General features: G+C 41.0%; 1 protein-coding gene across 9 annotated transcripts in view; it reads right to left on the bottom strand.

The window, feature by feature from the left end:
- Window positions 1-17,857, bottom strand: part of pde4dip (phosphodiesterase 4D interacting protein) — an 80,025-nt gene that overhangs the window by 838 nt on the left and 61,330 nt on the right. For 7 of the 9 annotated variants that reach the window (XM_053614808.1, XM_053614806.1, XM_053614802.1 and 4 more), the window contains 13 exons: window positions 12,214-12,452; window positions 10,594-10,722; window positions 10,236-10,409; window positions 8,361-8,579; window positions 8,086-8,217; window positions 5,897-6,016; window positions 5,472-5,661; window positions 5,227-5,351; window positions 3,559-3,645; window positions 3,161-3,333; window positions 1,832-1,963; window positions 1,411-1,549; window positions 1,212-1,258 (listed from right to left, as the gene is read on the bottom strand). In XM_053614808.1, coding sequence (XP_053470783.1) covers window positions 1,212-1,258; window positions 1,411-1,549; window positions 1,832-1,963; window positions 3,161-3,333; window positions 3,559-3,645; window positions 5,227-5,351; window positions 5,472-5,661; window positions 5,897-6,016; window positions 8,086-8,217; window positions 8,361-8,579; window positions 10,236-10,409; window positions 10,594-10,722; window positions 12,214-12,452 — 1,906 coding nt within the window. The remainder of the gene's footprint in view (window positions 1-1,211; window positions 1,259-1,410; window positions 1,550-1,831; window positions 1,964-3,160; window positions 3,334-3,558; window positions 3,646-5,226; window positions 5,352-5,471; window positions 5,662-5,896; window positions 6,017-8,085; window positions 8,218-8,360; window positions 8,580-10,235; window positions 10,410-10,593; window positions 10,723-12,213; window positions 12,453-17,857) is intronic. The other 2 variants (XM_053614804.1, XM_053614807.1) reach the window with 2 other exon arrangements.

The following is a 17,857-nucleotide window of genomic DNA, read 5'->3' as shown; positions in this document are numbered from 1 at the left end:
ACAGGAGTGGAAGAACACAGAGTTGAAAGACTTGAAGAAAGAGACAGGACATAGGCCGTAGGTGTCTCCTTTTGTTCCTTTAATGATGATGAAATTTTCGAGCCGTGCATTTACAGTTGTGGATGTACAGAATTGTAAATTGTTATTATTTTGTTTACAGATCTTTTTTTTCTTTCATTTACATTGACATTTATTCATTCAGCAGACGCTTTTATCCCTTTTATCGCTTTTATCTTGCAAATGAGGAACTATGAGCCAAGCGATGTACTGTAGCAAGCGGAGAACAATACTATACAAGATTTTTAACTGAGTTCTAGAGAAGCAAAGTGCACATTTAGTACCGCCCTTCAGAAGCTACTTACATGTTTCCCTGAAGACAAAATAATAAATTTACACTGACAATCCTGTTCAAAAGTTTACACCCCCCCCGAATCTTAATGTATCGTGTTGCCTTCTTGAGCATCAGTGAATGTTTGCACCTTTTGTAATAGTCGTGTACGAGTCCCTCAGTCATCCTCAGAGTGAAAAGATGGATCTCAGCATCATATAGACACTGTTGGAAAGGGATCAAATATGCAGAAGATGCTGGAAAAGCAGAGAATGTGCAGGACCTGGAGGATTTTTCTGAAGAACAGTGTACAGTTTAACTGCTCAGGACAAACAAGGGACTCGTGAACAACTATCACAAACGTGCTGAGACCTTCAACAAAGTGTTTAGAGTTGGGCTTCAAACAGCACCTTCCCCCACCACAACTAAAGGGTCCTTTGGATCCTGCCCATGAAGGAACGGGGTTACCACCAGGACACTCTTCTACTTTTTTGGTGCAATTTTCTACTTTTGGAACAGTGGTGGCTCAGTGGTTAAGGTTCTGGGTTACTGATTAGAAGTAAGGTCAGGGGTTCAAGCTGTTATTGTTGGGCCCTTGCTCCAGGGCTGCCATATCACGGTATCCCCAACTTCGTAACAAGCTATGCAAAGATTTGCAAAGAAAATAAATTTCACTGTACTGTAAAGTATATATAGCAAATAAAGGCATTATTCTTCATCACGCATTGGGCTGGTCTGATGAGTGAAAACATCATTCATCACACCAGTGGGTCCTGACAATTACATAGTAACCGGCATTTTTTGACATTTTTGGCTCTGCTTGTGATGTGAGAGGTTGTGACTGTGTGCCAGCTACAGTGAAGGTGCGACAGATTGGACTCACCTCAAGGTTTGTGCGAGCTTTTCTCAACACGTCTCGTGTCCTAGACACTGAGAAGAGACAAAGTGATTCTACTGAATAGGGCTTTATGACAAAGAACCAGGGCTGAGAAGTCACTCGAACACTGTAGTACATGCAACATTAGTAACAAATTTCTCTTCAGTGAACATATAAAGAAAAAGGGGGTGTGGTCATGGCTTACGCTGGCTGACGATGAAGTGCTCCATGCTGTCTGTGGTGTGGTTGGAGTTTCTCAGGCTCTCAAACGTATCTCTTAGAGTCTGTTCCTGTTCAGCAACTTTGTGCCTCAGAGAGACAACTTCTTCTCTCAAACTCTGCTCCTACACACACACACACACACACACAGTAAATACATAAAATGCGCGCACACACACACACACACACACACACACACAATAAATACATAAAATGCACACACACACACACACACACATACACAGTAAATACATAAAATACACACACACACACACACACACACACTGTCTCCAGTGCATAGATTGTGCACAGAGGATCATGAGATGCAGTCTTGCACTAAAGGCCACACTGTGTCAGGTGTGTGTGGTGTCTCAGCCCTGCTCTCTGTTGACTTCCTGCCTTCTAACCTTTTGAAGCTGTGGTGTTGTGGTCTCAGCGCAAGGGAGAGCAGCCCTCCAGAACATTTTGAGGACAGAACCTGCCTCCTCCAGAATCTGCTTTAAGGTCTTGGTGCTGGTCAGCAGGTTCTTTACACAGCCCTAAACAGAGAACAGCAGGAACAACTTGAACAAACATTAAAGGAGCAGTTTGTCATTTCAGAGAAAAACATCTCACTACTTCTGTTGAACCTACAGCACATAGTGTAAGGAAAAGAAGCAGAACTGATCAGCTCTATTCCACCAGATCATTTCCAGACCGGAAAAATGGAAACCAAAGCCTGACTTGATGAAACTACCCAAGTACATATTTTTATTTTGTACATAATGACAAGCCATGGGCTGCGTCCGAAAACGCATACTTACTGTATCTCGCCTACTATATAGTAGGTAAGTACGCGGTTTGGGATGCAGCCATGCTCTCTTGTTTGTCGTCAAACGGGTGAGCACTGGCGTGTGTGATCGTGTCCTGTAGCAAAATGCGGTGAAAACTCCCACACGATGTTAATTAAGGTGTGTACATGTCTGTAATGCACTTCAGTAATGCGACTAAAACAGGAATACTCCATATGTCTTAATTCCATTTGTGTTTACTTCGAGTATGACTTTAATCGGATTAAGGTCATCAATAATTGCTGTTTACATGCTAGTTTCTTAATCAGAGTATCGTCTTAATATCCGATTATTGTTGTCCATGTAAACGTACTGACTGTGACCGATTCAAGAGTTCAACAGCCCTGAAGCTCCTGGAGCTGTGAGGCAACAAATCTGCGTAGTGCCACTGTGCCGCACCACCCAAGTATACAGTGGTGATTGAAAGTTTGTGAACCCTTTCGAATTTTCTATATTTCTCCATAAAAATGACCTAAAACATCATCAGGTTTTCACACAGGTCTGAAAAGTAGATAAAGAGAACCCAATTAAACAAACGAGTTTAAACAAGAATATTATACTCGGTCATTTATTTATTGAGGAAAATGAATAAAACACGGTGCTCACTCACACCTGATTGTCGTCCCAATGACTGAAAACACCTGACTCTATTTGAATTTCACCTTCACATTAAACTGCCAATCCTAGAGGGTTCACACACTTTTACCACTCACAGATATGTAATATTGTCTAATATTTTTCGTCTCATTTGATTAATTGGGTTCCCTTTGTCTCCTTTTAGAACTTGTGTGAAACTCTGATGATGTTTTAGGTTATGCAGATATATAGAAAATTCGAAAGGGTTCAAAAACTTTCAAACACCACTGAACATCCAGTTCCTCTTGGATAGCCAGCTTTCTGACTGACCTCATGCAGGTTGATCTCCATGCTGGACTGCAGTGCCGCCTCCATCTTGGAGATGAGCACTTTGCCCTCCAGAAGCTGCTGCTGCAGGGTGCTGAAGTCGTCCCAGTGGCCCACAACATGACGCCCTGTCCTGCAGGCGAACGAGCCATCTGGGACTTCACCCTTGTGACATCCTGTACAGGGGTTTGGTACGAAAGATAACACTCAGTACTTCCCTCAACATATTCTCACGTCCTTATCAGAATCAGCTTTCGTTTACTGTAAATACTGTGTCTTTAAAATATTATGATTCAGGATTTGACAGGTCTATATGCAGCCGAACTCCAGAAAGTTCAGGATAATTAAGATTTGGTGCTTTATATGGTATATCTTTCATGATGAAAGCGCTAACCACTCACCGGTAACAGAGGACTGAAGCTGAGCAGAGACGGGCAAGGCTGGATTTAAGAGTCCTGTGTCCCGAACAGGAGGACAGCGAGGCGAGTCTATAACAATCAAAACAATACCGTACACATGCTGTACACAAACGCTAACTGAAAATCACAAGCTAATTATTTGACATGATCTGGTCTGAATGTCATCTCGCCCTGCCGTTGAGTATGATTTTTGGGAATACCATAATAAACGTCCTGTTTCCTCTCATTCATACATTGATTCATTCATTCATGTTCTTGCATCTGGAGATTAAGCCGGGAACACTGGGACGGGACACCAGGCGATCGCAGAGCACCATGCAAATGCACGTTTACACCTAGGGGCAATTTAACACAGCTGATCCACCTACATGCATGGAGGGAAACTGGAGAACCTGGAGGAAACCCACATGGATAAGCTCATACAGACAGTAAGCCGAGCTCAGGATCAAACAGGGGGACCCTGGAGCTGTGAACGCTCCCGCTGTATCTGTACATTACTGTGGCATTACGCCTTGGTTAAAAAGTCACTAGTAAGTATGGAAAAAAGAAAACAGAGTATGGAAAATGATTTGTGTTTCCAGACTATTGCCCCTATTCTGTTGTTTAAAATATAAAATGGGGAATCTCTAAAATTAAATTGATCATACGAGTGTTTTTCATGGTGTTTGGAGCAGGCAGCCGGTGCAGCCAAAAGGTCAGTGCGAGACTGGATCTTCGGAAGGGACGGTCTGCTGTGATTGGTTGTTACGTTGGTTGTTAGGCAGCGGTTGCCAACACAGTCCAGCATCCCCCCCAAACAAAAAGTAGGCCATGACTAAACACCTGCGTTGGAGTGTGGACTGAATGGCCACGATGACTAAATGCAAGCTTTCCGAGGGTTTATATTTGGATTGACAAGGATTTCAAATGGGAAAAGAGAGCTAGATGCAAACTTTGTGTAAAATCTCTTGACACCTCCAACACGATGAGGCGGCATTTGTAAGCTGTATACACGGGAAAAAACACCATCATCTGGTCACAGCATCCTCCATACCCATGGAGTCATGAAGTCTAGAAAGCCGACCAAATGAAGCAATCACTGCAGTACTACTGTACACCCAGATTATGAGTTGAATGCAGGGGTCTGTTAGCTGCCTATAGAGTGTCAGGGAGTAAGCTAACAGCCATTGCTAGTGGGAACCACTGACGCTGTGTATGAGAGGTGAATATATGCAGGTTATAAAGCGTTTTAGGTTTCTACTCATCATGTGATCAGTTTGAGAGAACCAATGCATGCGCTGAGAGAAAACGAACGTTTACAGATGACTGTACTATGTTAAACTACTCAATATAATGCTGAGAATAATGTCAAATAATGGTATATGGGTGAATATTTGGAGGACTTGAATGGAGTAATAATGCCTGATAATAAATCATTTCATCAGTAAATGTATAGCATAGCGAGCATTATTATACTGGACAGCATATCCTGCCGTTATTTTGAAAATCAAAATCATGTAATCAGTGACAATATTCTTTTAAAACTTATAATATGAATTTAAAATATTTCAAATGAGTGCAGTGAGTGAAAGAGTGAAAGCATATCAAACATAATGGCGCAATCAGGATCCAAGTTGTAGATAATGAGCGAAGTGTATTCGTACGGTTTACCTTCACTGTCATTTCGGGTGGTTCCATGCAAGCTCTGGTGCAGCTGCAAATCACACCGAAGAGCATGTGCGAGTCGTCTGCTCTCACTCAGCTGCTGCTGGAGAACGTTCACTTCGTGCTCGAGCCTGAATACACCAACACACACCCAGTACAACATCAGTGGCTTTACATTTGCATCACTAGAACAAAAAAAAAAACCATCTTGCGTCTTGTGCTAATATGGCTGCAACGTCACACTGCCGTACCTGTTAGCATTCTCCTGACTGATCTGTTTGTCCTGCTTCAGCTGCAGAACCACCTGTGTTTGCTCTTGCGTCTGCGCTTGCAGCTGCCTGAACTGCCCCGCCCACTTTTCCGCATCCAGCTCCGCCTGCTTCAGCCTGGTGTGCTCTAATAAGACGGCATCCCGTAACTGCTCTGCCTGCTTCCTGCCATCTTCAGAAGAACAGAAGAACATCTACAGGTCAGATATAACGTCACTGAAATGCAGACGCAGCACTTAAACACAACGGGAAAATTGAATTCGACGTGAAACAAGCCTCTGCGTTTGTGCTAATAAAATGATCAAGAAGATTCAATATCAAAGAAGTGCTCTTCTGTGGTGTTCAGGACGTGTTAATCATGAGTCAGATGTATGTGCTGTAACTGCTGCGTGCGATGTGTACTGCACCTCTGCTCGCCTGCTGGAGCTGACTCTGGAGAGCCTGATTCTCCTCCTTAAGGACTCGAACCTCATTAGATAGCTGACTGACGGAGTCTAGTCCTTGTATGTAGATGTTTGTCGGAGCACCTAATAAGTCATAAACATAAAAACCCCAAAACATAACATTCTGTGAAGCTTAAGTACGGGTGGAAAATCAATTTATCTATACATCTATAAAAGGCTTTAATTTCCTGATATTTACATCTGGATGTGTTAAAGACCTTAGAACATGGCAGCTTTGGCAACAGACCACCCATTTTTTAGGTGAGCAAACGTATTGGTCCATTTAAAGTATTAAAGTAAATAACACTGTATTTGGTTGCATTTTCCTTGCTTGCAATAGCTACATCAAGCTAGCAAGCCACTGACATCACCAAACTGTTGCATTATTTGTTTGTGATGCTTTTCCAAACTTGTACTTCAGCTTCTTCTCAGTTGTTGTTTGTTTTTGGGGGTTTCTCCCTTCAGTGTCCTCTTCAGGAGGTGAAATGCTGCTGAACTGGGTTAAGGCCTGGTGATTGTTACTGCTGATGAGTGGTTTGCATCTTGTCTTATGGCCTCTATATTTCTAGTCTTCTTCAAACTGTGGATTGTGAGACCTTCACCCCTGTCCTGTGGAGGTTAATGGTGATGTCACCGACTGTTGTTTTTGGGGTTTTCTTCACAGCTCTCACAATGTTTCTGTCATCAACTGCTGTTGTTTTCCGGTCTGGTTTGGTTGTTAGTACACATCAGCGGTTTCTTTCTTTTTCAGGACATTCCGAATTGTTGTATTGGTTATGCCCAATGCTTGTTCAATGGCTCTGACAGATTCTCCCTCTTTTCTCAGCTTCAAAATGGCTTGCTTTTCTCCCAGAGACAGCTCTCTGATCTTCATGTTGGTTTATCCTTTTTAACAACAAATGCTTCACAGTTGAAATTGAAGGCTAAAACCAAGAGTAGACGTTCAGAGCTATTAATTGTTTGAACAATCAATCTAACAGGGTCACACCTGGGTAACAAGAAACACCTGTCAGTCACATGTTCCAATATTTTTGATCACTTGAAAAAAAATGTGTGGGGTTCAAACAAAAGGTGCCATATTCCAAGTTCTGTTTAACACATCCTGAAAACAAAAGAATTGGCTTTGCTGTTCCAGTACTTTCGGAGGGGACTGTAAACCTATATCTACTCTTCAGAGTTCCCACAAGGAGAGAGACAATGAACATATTTCTTTTGTTTTTTATGTAATTTGTTTAACGTGTGCGCTAGGGCTGTAACACAATGCCATGATGTGTATCTGTATCTGTATCTGTTTAGCGTTCCATATCTTCAAATCGTGAACTGTATTCAGATTGAAACTGGATAGTTTACTGGATAACTGAACTGTGAAAGTTGCTGAATTAATCAAATTCAGTCCCTGAGGTGTGCATTGTCTCTGTTCTCAGTGTGAGAAAAACGTTTCACGGACCTTACAGCTACGATGGAGTTCATTCATGAATAGAGTCATATTTATGTATTTTAATACTGAATGACATTCCATAGATTTTTGATTTGTGATTTCAGCGTTGTATGTTATAGATACAAAGACTGGCAGCCAGTAGAGCTGGACATAATACTGCTAATCAAGAAAATAACTCACAGATATGTAATATTGTACAATATTTTTTGTCTCATTTGATTAATTGGGTTCCCTTTGTCTACTTTTAGGTTTTGTGTGAAACTCCGATGATGTTTTAGGTCATATTTATGCAGATATATAGAAAATTCGAAAGGGTTGATAAACTTTCAAGCACCACTGAACATCCAGTTCCTCTTGGATAGCCAGCTTCCTGACTGACCTCATGCAGGTCAGAATCTTACAGCAGTCAGAAAGTGTCTGAATTGTGTGTAAGTCTGTAGTTACGTGCTGAGGTGTGCAATTTCAGTATTAACTCCTCGAATCTACATATAGCTCAATGATGGTGTTACTTACTCTCTACAGATCCAGTAATCAAAGACAGCTTATAGGTAATAAATGTTAATGAATCGTGTATTAATGTTAATTAATAACAATGTGATAAGCCATGATATTATTAATATAAATGTAAACCAATTCAAATTGATTATCATTTCTTTGCTTGTCTGAAACAGACTACAGTATGAGGTACTGTTGATCGTTAAAGTGATCCTCAGACCTCCATCTTGTATCTTGGAGTCTAGTCTCTCCGCCAGCTGCTGTCTTAGACGTTCGTTGGTCTGGATGGAATCTTCAAGACGTCGATGGAGACCGCGAATCTCCCTCAGGTGCACCTCCATCAAGTCTGCTCCTGTGACACGCCATTGGAAAACAAGAACAAGGATCAGAACAGCCATGCTGACATGTTATGGGACGGTTTTAAAAATGCAAATCTACAGTATATACATTCGTGTATCGATATAATGTACAGGTTTTCCACAGAGTCTCTTTTACCTGTGTGACGTGCGCCAGAGTGGTAACCCGATGAGCTTGAGGAAACATCATTATAAGCACTTTCTCTCTTTTGCTGAGCCCCATATGTCATGTTCGGGCTAGCATGAAGGCCTGCAAAAGGAGGTTGCTGAAAGGCTTGCTGGGATGGAAGGTGAAAGTCAGTGCGGTCAGTCTGGTGGAAAACACCTGGCAGGGGTTTGACCTGAGCTCCACTAAAACCTGCATGAAGAGAACAAAGGAGAAATGAGGACATTTTTAAGTGACAATAGCAATTGTTAACAGAAGTATATATATATATATATATATATATATATATATATATAAACGTGATTAATGGTTATAAAGACACTACCACAGGTCTAATAACTGGCACAACCGCGAGTTGTAAGAGATCATTAGTCAGTGCAGTGTGTCAGGAGCTTTTCTCTACTCAGTCAGAAGTGTGAATCATAGCCTTTATTGACTTGCAACGGTAGGATTTCATTTAATCATATTAGTCATGGGGTGTAAGTAACATGAAAAATTGCGCATAATTGACCACCCTAAATTATTATTTTATTCCGGACTACCCATAGACAGCTCTCTGATCTTCATGTCGGTTTATCCTTTTTAACAACAAATGCTTCACAGTTGAAATTGAAGGCTAAAACCAAGAGTAGACATCCAGAGCTATATACTGTTTAAACAATCAATCAAACAGGACACACCTGGGAAACAAGAAACACCTGTCAGTCACATGTTCCAATATTTTTGCTCACCTACAAATTGTGTGGTCTGATACAAAATGTGTTGTGTTCTGTGTCATTTAACACGTCTACATATAAATACAAGGAAATGAAAGCTGAAATTCGAAACTCTCTTCTCATATCCATCTTTTGATCTCAAACCCTTCAGTCTACAGTACAGCAAAATGGATGATTTTTGGTCTTGCCGTTCCAATAGTTTTGGAGGGGACTGTGTAAGACTGCTGTAAGATTTGAACATTTTATTATGTTAGTAACAAACAGATCTATGACGTAAGTGAATAAAACCCAAAGGGATCTTCCTTATAAAAGAGCTTTGTTCCTCTTAAAACGTTTCCACCGTCGTTGTGATTGTTGTCATGATCTGCATCGCAAATCCAAACGTCTGACCTTACATTCAACAGTAGTTACTAATCTAGAAAATCCAGAAGACCCAGTACACAAAACAGACCTTTCGGTAGGTTTAAAGGTGACGTAAGAGTCTTTTAAAATGTAAACACTAACTGTTAAAGGAAAACCGGTTCGTGTTAGTGGTCAATGATGGTCTAGAATAGTGCATAAGTATGTGATCAGGGAAATTGATCCAGTTGCTTACTTGAAAACTATGCGAACTCAGCGTGTCAGGATAATGAAAAAGAACACATACCCCTATTCGTCTAAATGCGGCTTGTCTGAATGTGACTCCCAGTGACATTTCAAAATATTAGCACCCAAAATCTGTCTTTCCTATTTCCAATATTAATGACTAAAATGAATGAATGAAACAAAAGAGGAGTTTCTCTCATGACCCCCATTGGTAAATCAGATGACCCTAATTTGGTCTGAATTCATTTATGAGCATGGAATCGTTATACACAATGCAAAATATGAACGAAAATTTCAAACACGCCATGCTGACTTGTTGAAGTAAATAAAAGAGTTGATATACACACCATTCCTGTTTACTTATGAATTGTTCATTTGCTAGACAGGAAGCTGTTTGATTGACAGACATGGGTGTGCTAGGTTATGAAAAGATCATTTCAGTGCAACGATAGTGACATTAACCTTATAGGGCAGGCAGGTCTATGTTAATGAATGACACACACACACACACGCACACACACATACACATAAACACACAGATGCTCACTGTTCGCTAACTGCCTCTGTAGCCTCTGCAGCTCCTGGTGCACCTCTGCCAGAGAGAAGCCCCCTGTGGTTCTAGAACGGGGTCTTGGGTGTTGTGTTTGGGGGTCAAATGGTGGAAAAACCATCTGAGCAGAGAGACATTGGGGGCTCTGGGGTAGAGGGGCACACCTGAGCTCTGTGGAAAGGGAGGGGGCCAAGAACGTATAGGTCAAACTTCTCTCCTGTAGGAGGAGGATGTGCTGATCCCAACCTCCCAGAAGAACAGAAAAACACTGCTATGGTGGAAACTACGGACTTCCCCAGAGAACAGGTTGCAATATTCCACTGAATCTCCTGTTGTTCTTTCTCTCATATCCTACCTGTCTGTATTTGGCCATCCATGAGCCTGTGAGGGGTGCAGTGCATACTGGAGGACTGGTGGCTGTGTGAAGAAGTGATGGACGGTGGGTTGGATGGATACGGACGTGACGGCGTAGGCCGAAGAGAGTCTAAAGGAGACGATGAGGGTGAGATAAGATGGAAAAGTGATCATGTTTAGGATTATACATATAATCTTTATTTAGCCAGGAAATCTTGACTGAAATGAATGATATCCTTTACAGGACTCTCCTGGCCTATAGGCTACCGCAGCGGTTCCCAAAATGTTTTGCGCAAACAGCCTTAAATAGACATTATAGACACTTCTGCCTTAAAATATGAGACTGAAATGAGTTTTAAATGATAGTCACCTCATTCAATCTCAAGACATTTATATGTAGAGAGATTTTAAGGGGCAGCTGTGGCTCAGTGGGTCATCCACTAATCCCACATACTGACGTGTCCTTGAGCAAGACACTGAGACCTAAGTTGCTCCCAATGGCAGGCACCTTGCACCTTGCATGACAGCACTGTTATAAGTGCAGACCATTTACCACTTGACCATTTTTAAGTTCAGAGGTATTTTCCTGTTTGGGATCAACCTGAATCTTCCTGTTATCAGCATTCAAATCCAGATTTATGTCATGAAAGTTACCAAAGTGAAATCTGTTGTTGACACAGGGCTCAATACTGAGGCGACATCCGCGTTAATCTGGATCAATTTCAAAACGCATCTTTTTCTCTACATTTTTGTGAACTTTCCTTTACTTTCACACTATCCGTTGTTACCCAGATGAGGATGGGTTCCCTACTGAGTCTGATTCCTCTCAAGGTTTCTTCCTCATATCATCTGAGGGAGTTTTTCCTTGCCACCGTCACCACCCGCTCGCTCAATAGGGATAAATTCACACACTTAAAATCTGTATCCTGTGTTCATATGTTTCTGTAAAGCTGCTTTTAAACAACGTCCATTGTTAAAAGCGCTATAGAAATCAAATTGAATTGAATTGAATTAATGCAGAAGTAGCCTGAGTGGGAGGAAAATTATAGACAATTGTAGAAATATATCAAGGTTACATTTGGTATTTTAAAACCAGTAGACGTGGACCCAGAATCACTGGAGTGCACCCTTGAAACTGGAAGAACATTTGAAGGATGGGCTGGAGGACTTAGGAACCCTTTACTCATCATCATCATCATCATCATTGTCAAGGGCTTTATCCTGATCAGAGTCAGGGGAAATCTGGAGCCTATCCCAGGAACACTGGGTGCAAGGCAGTAATACACCCTAGATGGGGTGCCGTGTACACACACATTCATACTGAAGAATCACCAATTCACCTACTGCAAGTTTTTTTTATATATATATTTGTTTGTTTTTTCCAGGATACAGGAGGAAACCCATGCAAAACTTACAGCACAATGATCTGAGGTCAGGATCAGACCTGGGACACTGAAGCCATGAGGTAGCAACACTACCTGCCTCAACACCATAGCATCCAAAACCAACACTTAATTCCAACTTTCCTCACTTTTGAGTGTGTTATATGTGTACATATTGTGTTTGTGTCGATGTTCTGTCACACACTATTTTTGTGTGTGTATGTGTTTGAATAGCGTACCATCAGCTACTTCCTCTTCCCCAAACTCACTGACTGTGTCCAGTTCTGAGCACAAGTCCAGGTCTTCATTGGTGGAACCCTGTTCATCCATGACACAGGATAAATGCTCCAACTGGTCAGCATCTCCTGATAGGGAGTGGGTACTGGTGGGTATATCTGCACGGGACTGCTGCTGCTGCTCAAGTTTGGAGCGCAGTGACTCAATGAGCTTGTCTTTCTGCTGGAGCTCCTTACTTAACCTGTGGAGCAGAACACATCACCAGTAAACACAGCTACAAAGCAAGAGACATCAAATTAATTTGACTATAGAGTCAGCGCCCTTGCAATATAGCTTTGCACAACCATTTACATTCTACATTCCCAGAACTCATCAGTGAAGGAGATTAGAGGAGATCTATTAAAATCTATCTTAATCTATTTAATTCATTGTGGCTCTCATGAAAAGCGTCACTCCATTAAAACATGCATAATCACTACACAAATATCACTACACTGACTTGGGTAGTGAAGCCAACGTACTTCCCTGTGGCTGTTTTGAATTAAATGAAATGTAACAAAGATTTATTACTAAATGGCACATGTCTGCTTTCCTTCAGGCTAACTTTGGACTATGAGCTCATTCAGAGCTGGAGTAATTCACACTCATTGTCCTTTGATTAAAAGGTTTGATCCAGTCTGTTTGGTTCAGTCTGTTTGGTCCAGCCTGTTTGGTCCAGCCTGTTTGGTCCAGCCTGTTTAGTTCAGTCTGTTTAGTTCAGTCTGTTTGGTCCAGCCTGTTTAGTTCAGTCTGTTTAGTTCAGTCTGTTTGCTCCAGCCTGTTTAGTTCAGTCTGTTTAGTTCAGTCTGTTTGGTCCAGTCTGTTTAGTTCAGTCTGTTTAGTTCAGTCTGTTTGCTCCAGCCTGTTTAGTTCAGTCTGTTTAGTTCAGTCTGTTTGGTCCAGTCTGTTTGGTCCAGCCTGTTTGGTCCAGTCTTTTTGGTCCAGCCTGTTTGGTTCAGTCTGTTTGGTCCAGCCTGTTTGGTTCAGTCTGTTTGGTTTAGCCTGTTTGGTCCAGTCTTTTTGGTCCAGCTTGTTTGGTTCAGCCTGTTTTTTCCACCCTGTTTGGTCCAGCCAGTTTGGTTCAGTCTGTTTGGTCCAGTCTGTTTGGTCCAGCCTGTTTGGTTCAACCTGTTTGGTCCAGCCCTTTTGGTTTAGTCTGTTTGGACTGTTTTTTTGTTTTTGTTTTTTTGTTTTTTTGAATGATTACCTCTTTGTATTGTTATTGCAAAACCACCAGTTTTTTTCATTATTATTATTTTACTTGGTTTAACTACGACGGCCATCTTTGTGTCATGGCACACAACAAATTCAGGTTATACAGCTGTTACGGAAATCTCAATATCTCTTCTCAGGATGCTCCTAGCTCCTTGGAACAACAGCTGATCTCTAGAGCACATGACAAGGTACATATATAATCATTTTTGTTCCGTAGACTTAGAAATTAAGTCCAAATGTAATGTTCAAGTTTGCTCACAGTTTCACATTTAGGGTCAATTTATAACGGGAAAGGTTCAAGTTAAGTACTGGACCATTACTCTGTTATTCTTACACTCATACATACAGTCAATTCAGAAGAGAAAAATCATTATACAAAATAAATACAATACAAAAACCTGTTTTCTTTATTATCTTTTATAATATTATTTTCTTTAAAAACTATTAAGCATTACATTTGTTTTTTATTTTTTATTTAACTGAAGCACTTAATAAAAAACAATGAAACTCTTTCAGACAAAAATCACTCACACTGTGAATATAATAAAGTGTTTATATAATAAAATCAATCCTACAGGATCGGATATCCGATGTGTTTTCTCCGATATCCAATCCACTTGTTTTGGTTCGGTGCCATCGCTAGGGTATTCTCTTATAAACATTTTTAATTAGTTGTTATTAATAAGTTATTGACACCCCTAGAGAATAGTAGATTTGAACTACTCTCAGTTTTTTAGACTATGACCTGTTTTCTTTGGACATAAATATGAGATGTTAAAATCCGCTTGTTATCTGTTACAGCTTTTAGTACAAAAGAGACAAATGGTTGTTGACCTGCACAAATCAGATAATGCATATAATAATAATAATAATAATAATAATAATAATAATAATAATAATAATAATTAAACAGTTAAAGGGGAAGAAAGAAGCTATGAGTTATTATTCTTTCCTGCGGATATTTCACCAAATTATTATTATTATTATTATTAGTAGTAGTAGTAGTAGTAATAATAGTGGGGTTCCAATAATTTTTAAAGCATCATTTTGCAAAAGAAAAATTGCACTAGTTGAGAAAACTTTGCTAAAATAAAACTACACACAAACTTTATACCTTTAAAATCAAAATATATCACAATATCACTTTTTATTGCATGTGTTATTCATGTTATACATTCATTTTTTTCACAAAGTGTGCGAATAATTCAGGAGCTGACCGTGTGGGCGCGCACACACACACACACACACACACACACACACACACACATACACACACACACAAAATATCCCACCCTACTCGCATCTACAAACTTTCAATTAAGTGTACTTTCTCCTATTTCTCTTACTTCTCTATGTGCTGCTGCTGCGCCCTCCTCTCTCTCTCCACCTGCTTTCTGAGCAGTGCCAGCTCCCGCTCCTGCACCCGCCTCTCCCACAGAGAGAAGGAGAAGAGTGAGTTGCGGTACAGCGGGCTGCTCTTAGACAGCATGGATCTCCAGAGCGGAGCCATGGTGCCCTGGCCCATCTGTCTGCCTGCGCACCCTTGTGTCCGGGATACAACGTGGCCATGGTCTCCTGGTCCGGGCTCAAGTGACTCAACCATTAGATGATGGGAACACGCAGAACAGGAAGCCTGGTGCTGGGGCTGTGTGACGCTGATTAGCTGTTGATTAGCTGAACGCCAAGCGGAGAATGAGCGTCCCTTCCTTTCTTTTGTTCCCAGACAAGCAGCACAAGATTCCTAGATTATGCACAATGATGTTTGGGCTTCATTTATATCCAGGAAAGGATGTACAGTCTATACTTGATTTTCGCTTAAATCTCCAGTCCTAAGGATTTAGTTGATCGTTCATCCTTTAGATAACACGTCCCAGCAGAGGAAGATGTTCCTAAATGGCTCTTCTTAAAACAGAACATCATTCCCCATGAACTCTTAAACACCACAAACGTCTTGCATGAAGAATGTGTGTGTTTTTGTGTGTCCATGTGTGGCTTTAGGATTGGCTGGTCCCAGTGCAGAAGCAGAGCGCTATAGTGAAAGGAGAAAAATGATCTGTTTAAACCCTGATGAACCGTCAAACTCAACTGAACCTCAAACTCCAAACATGGGCCAAGAAGCTTTTATGAAGTTCTTACAGACTCCTTCGCTAAAGAAAATTATTTCAGCCTTGCTGATCCTTGTAGTAGCGACAGCGGGAATCCCAGACTGTTAGAAGTACATACAAAATATAACCAAAAAGAAGGACAAGAAAGAGATCCACTTGCTCTCCAGAATAATCCTGATACTCTGTATTCACTCATCTGGCCATTATGCAATGCAGTTGCTCTCTTCTTTTCTCTCTCTCTCGCTGTCTCTCTCTCTCTCTCTCTCTCTCTCTCTCTCTCTCTCTCTCTCTCTCTCTCTGGTTGAGCTGCCTCTGACCTATTTCACTCTCTCGTGAGGTTTAATAATCTAACCTGATTAGTGCTTAAGTCAACAGACCGTCCTAATCCCAGAAGAGTGTGTGTAACTGTAGCAGCAAACATGTGGCAAAATGGTCTCGAGGGGGACACAAAAGCACCACACAAAAAAAGGACATAAAACCAATGCAAATAACAGACTCCACCTAAACGAACGTTCTGGCACTGAAATATGACGTCCATCCACACATCTGGCTCAACATCTGTCCTATAATGCTTTTGATCTCTCTGTGCTTCTCATTTAACTTCTCGTTTCATTTCCCAGAGTGCAAAGCATAACCTTAACTCAGCTATCGGCTGAAGTCGGACACATAAGCAAGCAGTCTGTAGAATGTAACTTCAACCTGAAGGCATCAAAGAAAGAAAGAAAAAAAAAAAGAAAAGAAAATGCTCAGGAGTCTAATACTTTATCTAAGAATCCACTGTGCTCTTGTTGTTTGTGCGGAAGTCCTGTATCTTGCTTATTTGGTGTGCCAGATTTGTGCACAGAGCAAATGAGATCAGCAGCCACCCGTACGCCAACAATCCCAGCTCTGATTGATGATGCAGAACCAGCCCAGGCAGTAGATCTCACACACACACACACACACACACACACACACACACACACACACACACACTCACACACAATGTGAGTCTCAGCTGATGCTGAGATATGGAGGAGTTTAATGATTTGTGTCATGGCTCCAAAGACCAGAGTCCACAGAGAACCAGCTGAGCCAGCATAGTAGAAGCACAGCACTGACATGTTCATCTCATGCATCTGTTTCATTCAGAAGAACATCACTTACGCCCTCCTTCACTCTCTCTCTACTACACAAACCTACACCGACACACACACACACACACACACACACACACACCAAAAAAAGACAAAACGTAGCAAGCCCTACAGAGCTCACCACCTCCATGTGTCTATGCCATACATGATACAAGATGCATGGCTGGGGAAATAGAGGTCATCTGTCCCTGGGGTTCTGACACTGCTGCCAAGGCAACTAGACAAGATGGGAGGGGTCAGGAGCAAAGAATTAGCCAATAAAGTAGCTCATCCCTATAACACAACCTTTAGCTGTGCCTGGAGTTGCATCAGTGGTCACATTACGGAGATACGTCACTGTTGGCATGAAATCAGTAGAGAAATAAGGAGAGTAAAAGAGACCAGAAGACAACATACAGTACATTTCAGCAGCATTAAACAAGTCCATTGTGCAGTGTTCAAATAAGGTGAACAGTGGCGGTGGTGGCTCAGTGGTTAAAGGCTCTGGGTTACTGATCAGAAGGTCAGGAGTTCAAGCCCCATCACTAACAACCTACCACTGTTGGGCCCTTGAGCAAGGCCCTTAATCCTCAATTGCTGAGATGTATAAATGAGATAAATCTAAGTCGCTCTGGATAAGGGCGTCTGCCAAAAAGTCGTAAATGTAATATAGAGATTATACCTTTGAAATGGCAGACAATGCAAAGATGACCAAAAACAACTCAAAACTTTGAATTCTAAGGAGAAATTGACAGACATTTTATTAGATTTGATACAAGATCTCTTATAAAGAATGCTACAAAGTGTGTTACATTATTATTATATAAGTATAACCTGTTCTGGTGTTTTTTTTTTTACGCAGTTGCTTAGCTTGATTTTCCTGCCAGTCTGTTCAGACTATTGAAATTAGCCATGTGTTAGATTAGGTTCAGTTGTGTGAAGAAATGTTTCAGTTGTGCTTTAAAACAAATGTTAGCCTTCAAGCCCGGAACAATATAGAAAAAAAAAATAAATAAATAAAATTATTATTACATATTTATTACATATATGTAAATTATTAATACAAATTATTACATATTTCCTTTATTCGTTCTTTTTTTAGAATACACATTTTACAATTCATAGTAATTCTCATAGCCCTGTAGATTTCATTTGCTTTTGATTTAAATTGG

This window comes from Ictalurus furcatus, chromosome 25 (genome assembly GCF_023375685.1).
Source record: "Ictalurus furcatus strain D&B chromosome 25, Billie_1.0, whole genome shotgun sequence".
Lineage (NCBI taxonomy): Eukaryota > Metazoa > Chordata > Actinopteri > Siluriformes > Ictaluridae > Ictalurus > Ictalurus furcatus.
Note: the sequence above shows the minus strand (reverse complement) of the source record. Positions and strands in the feature narration are given on the sequence as shown.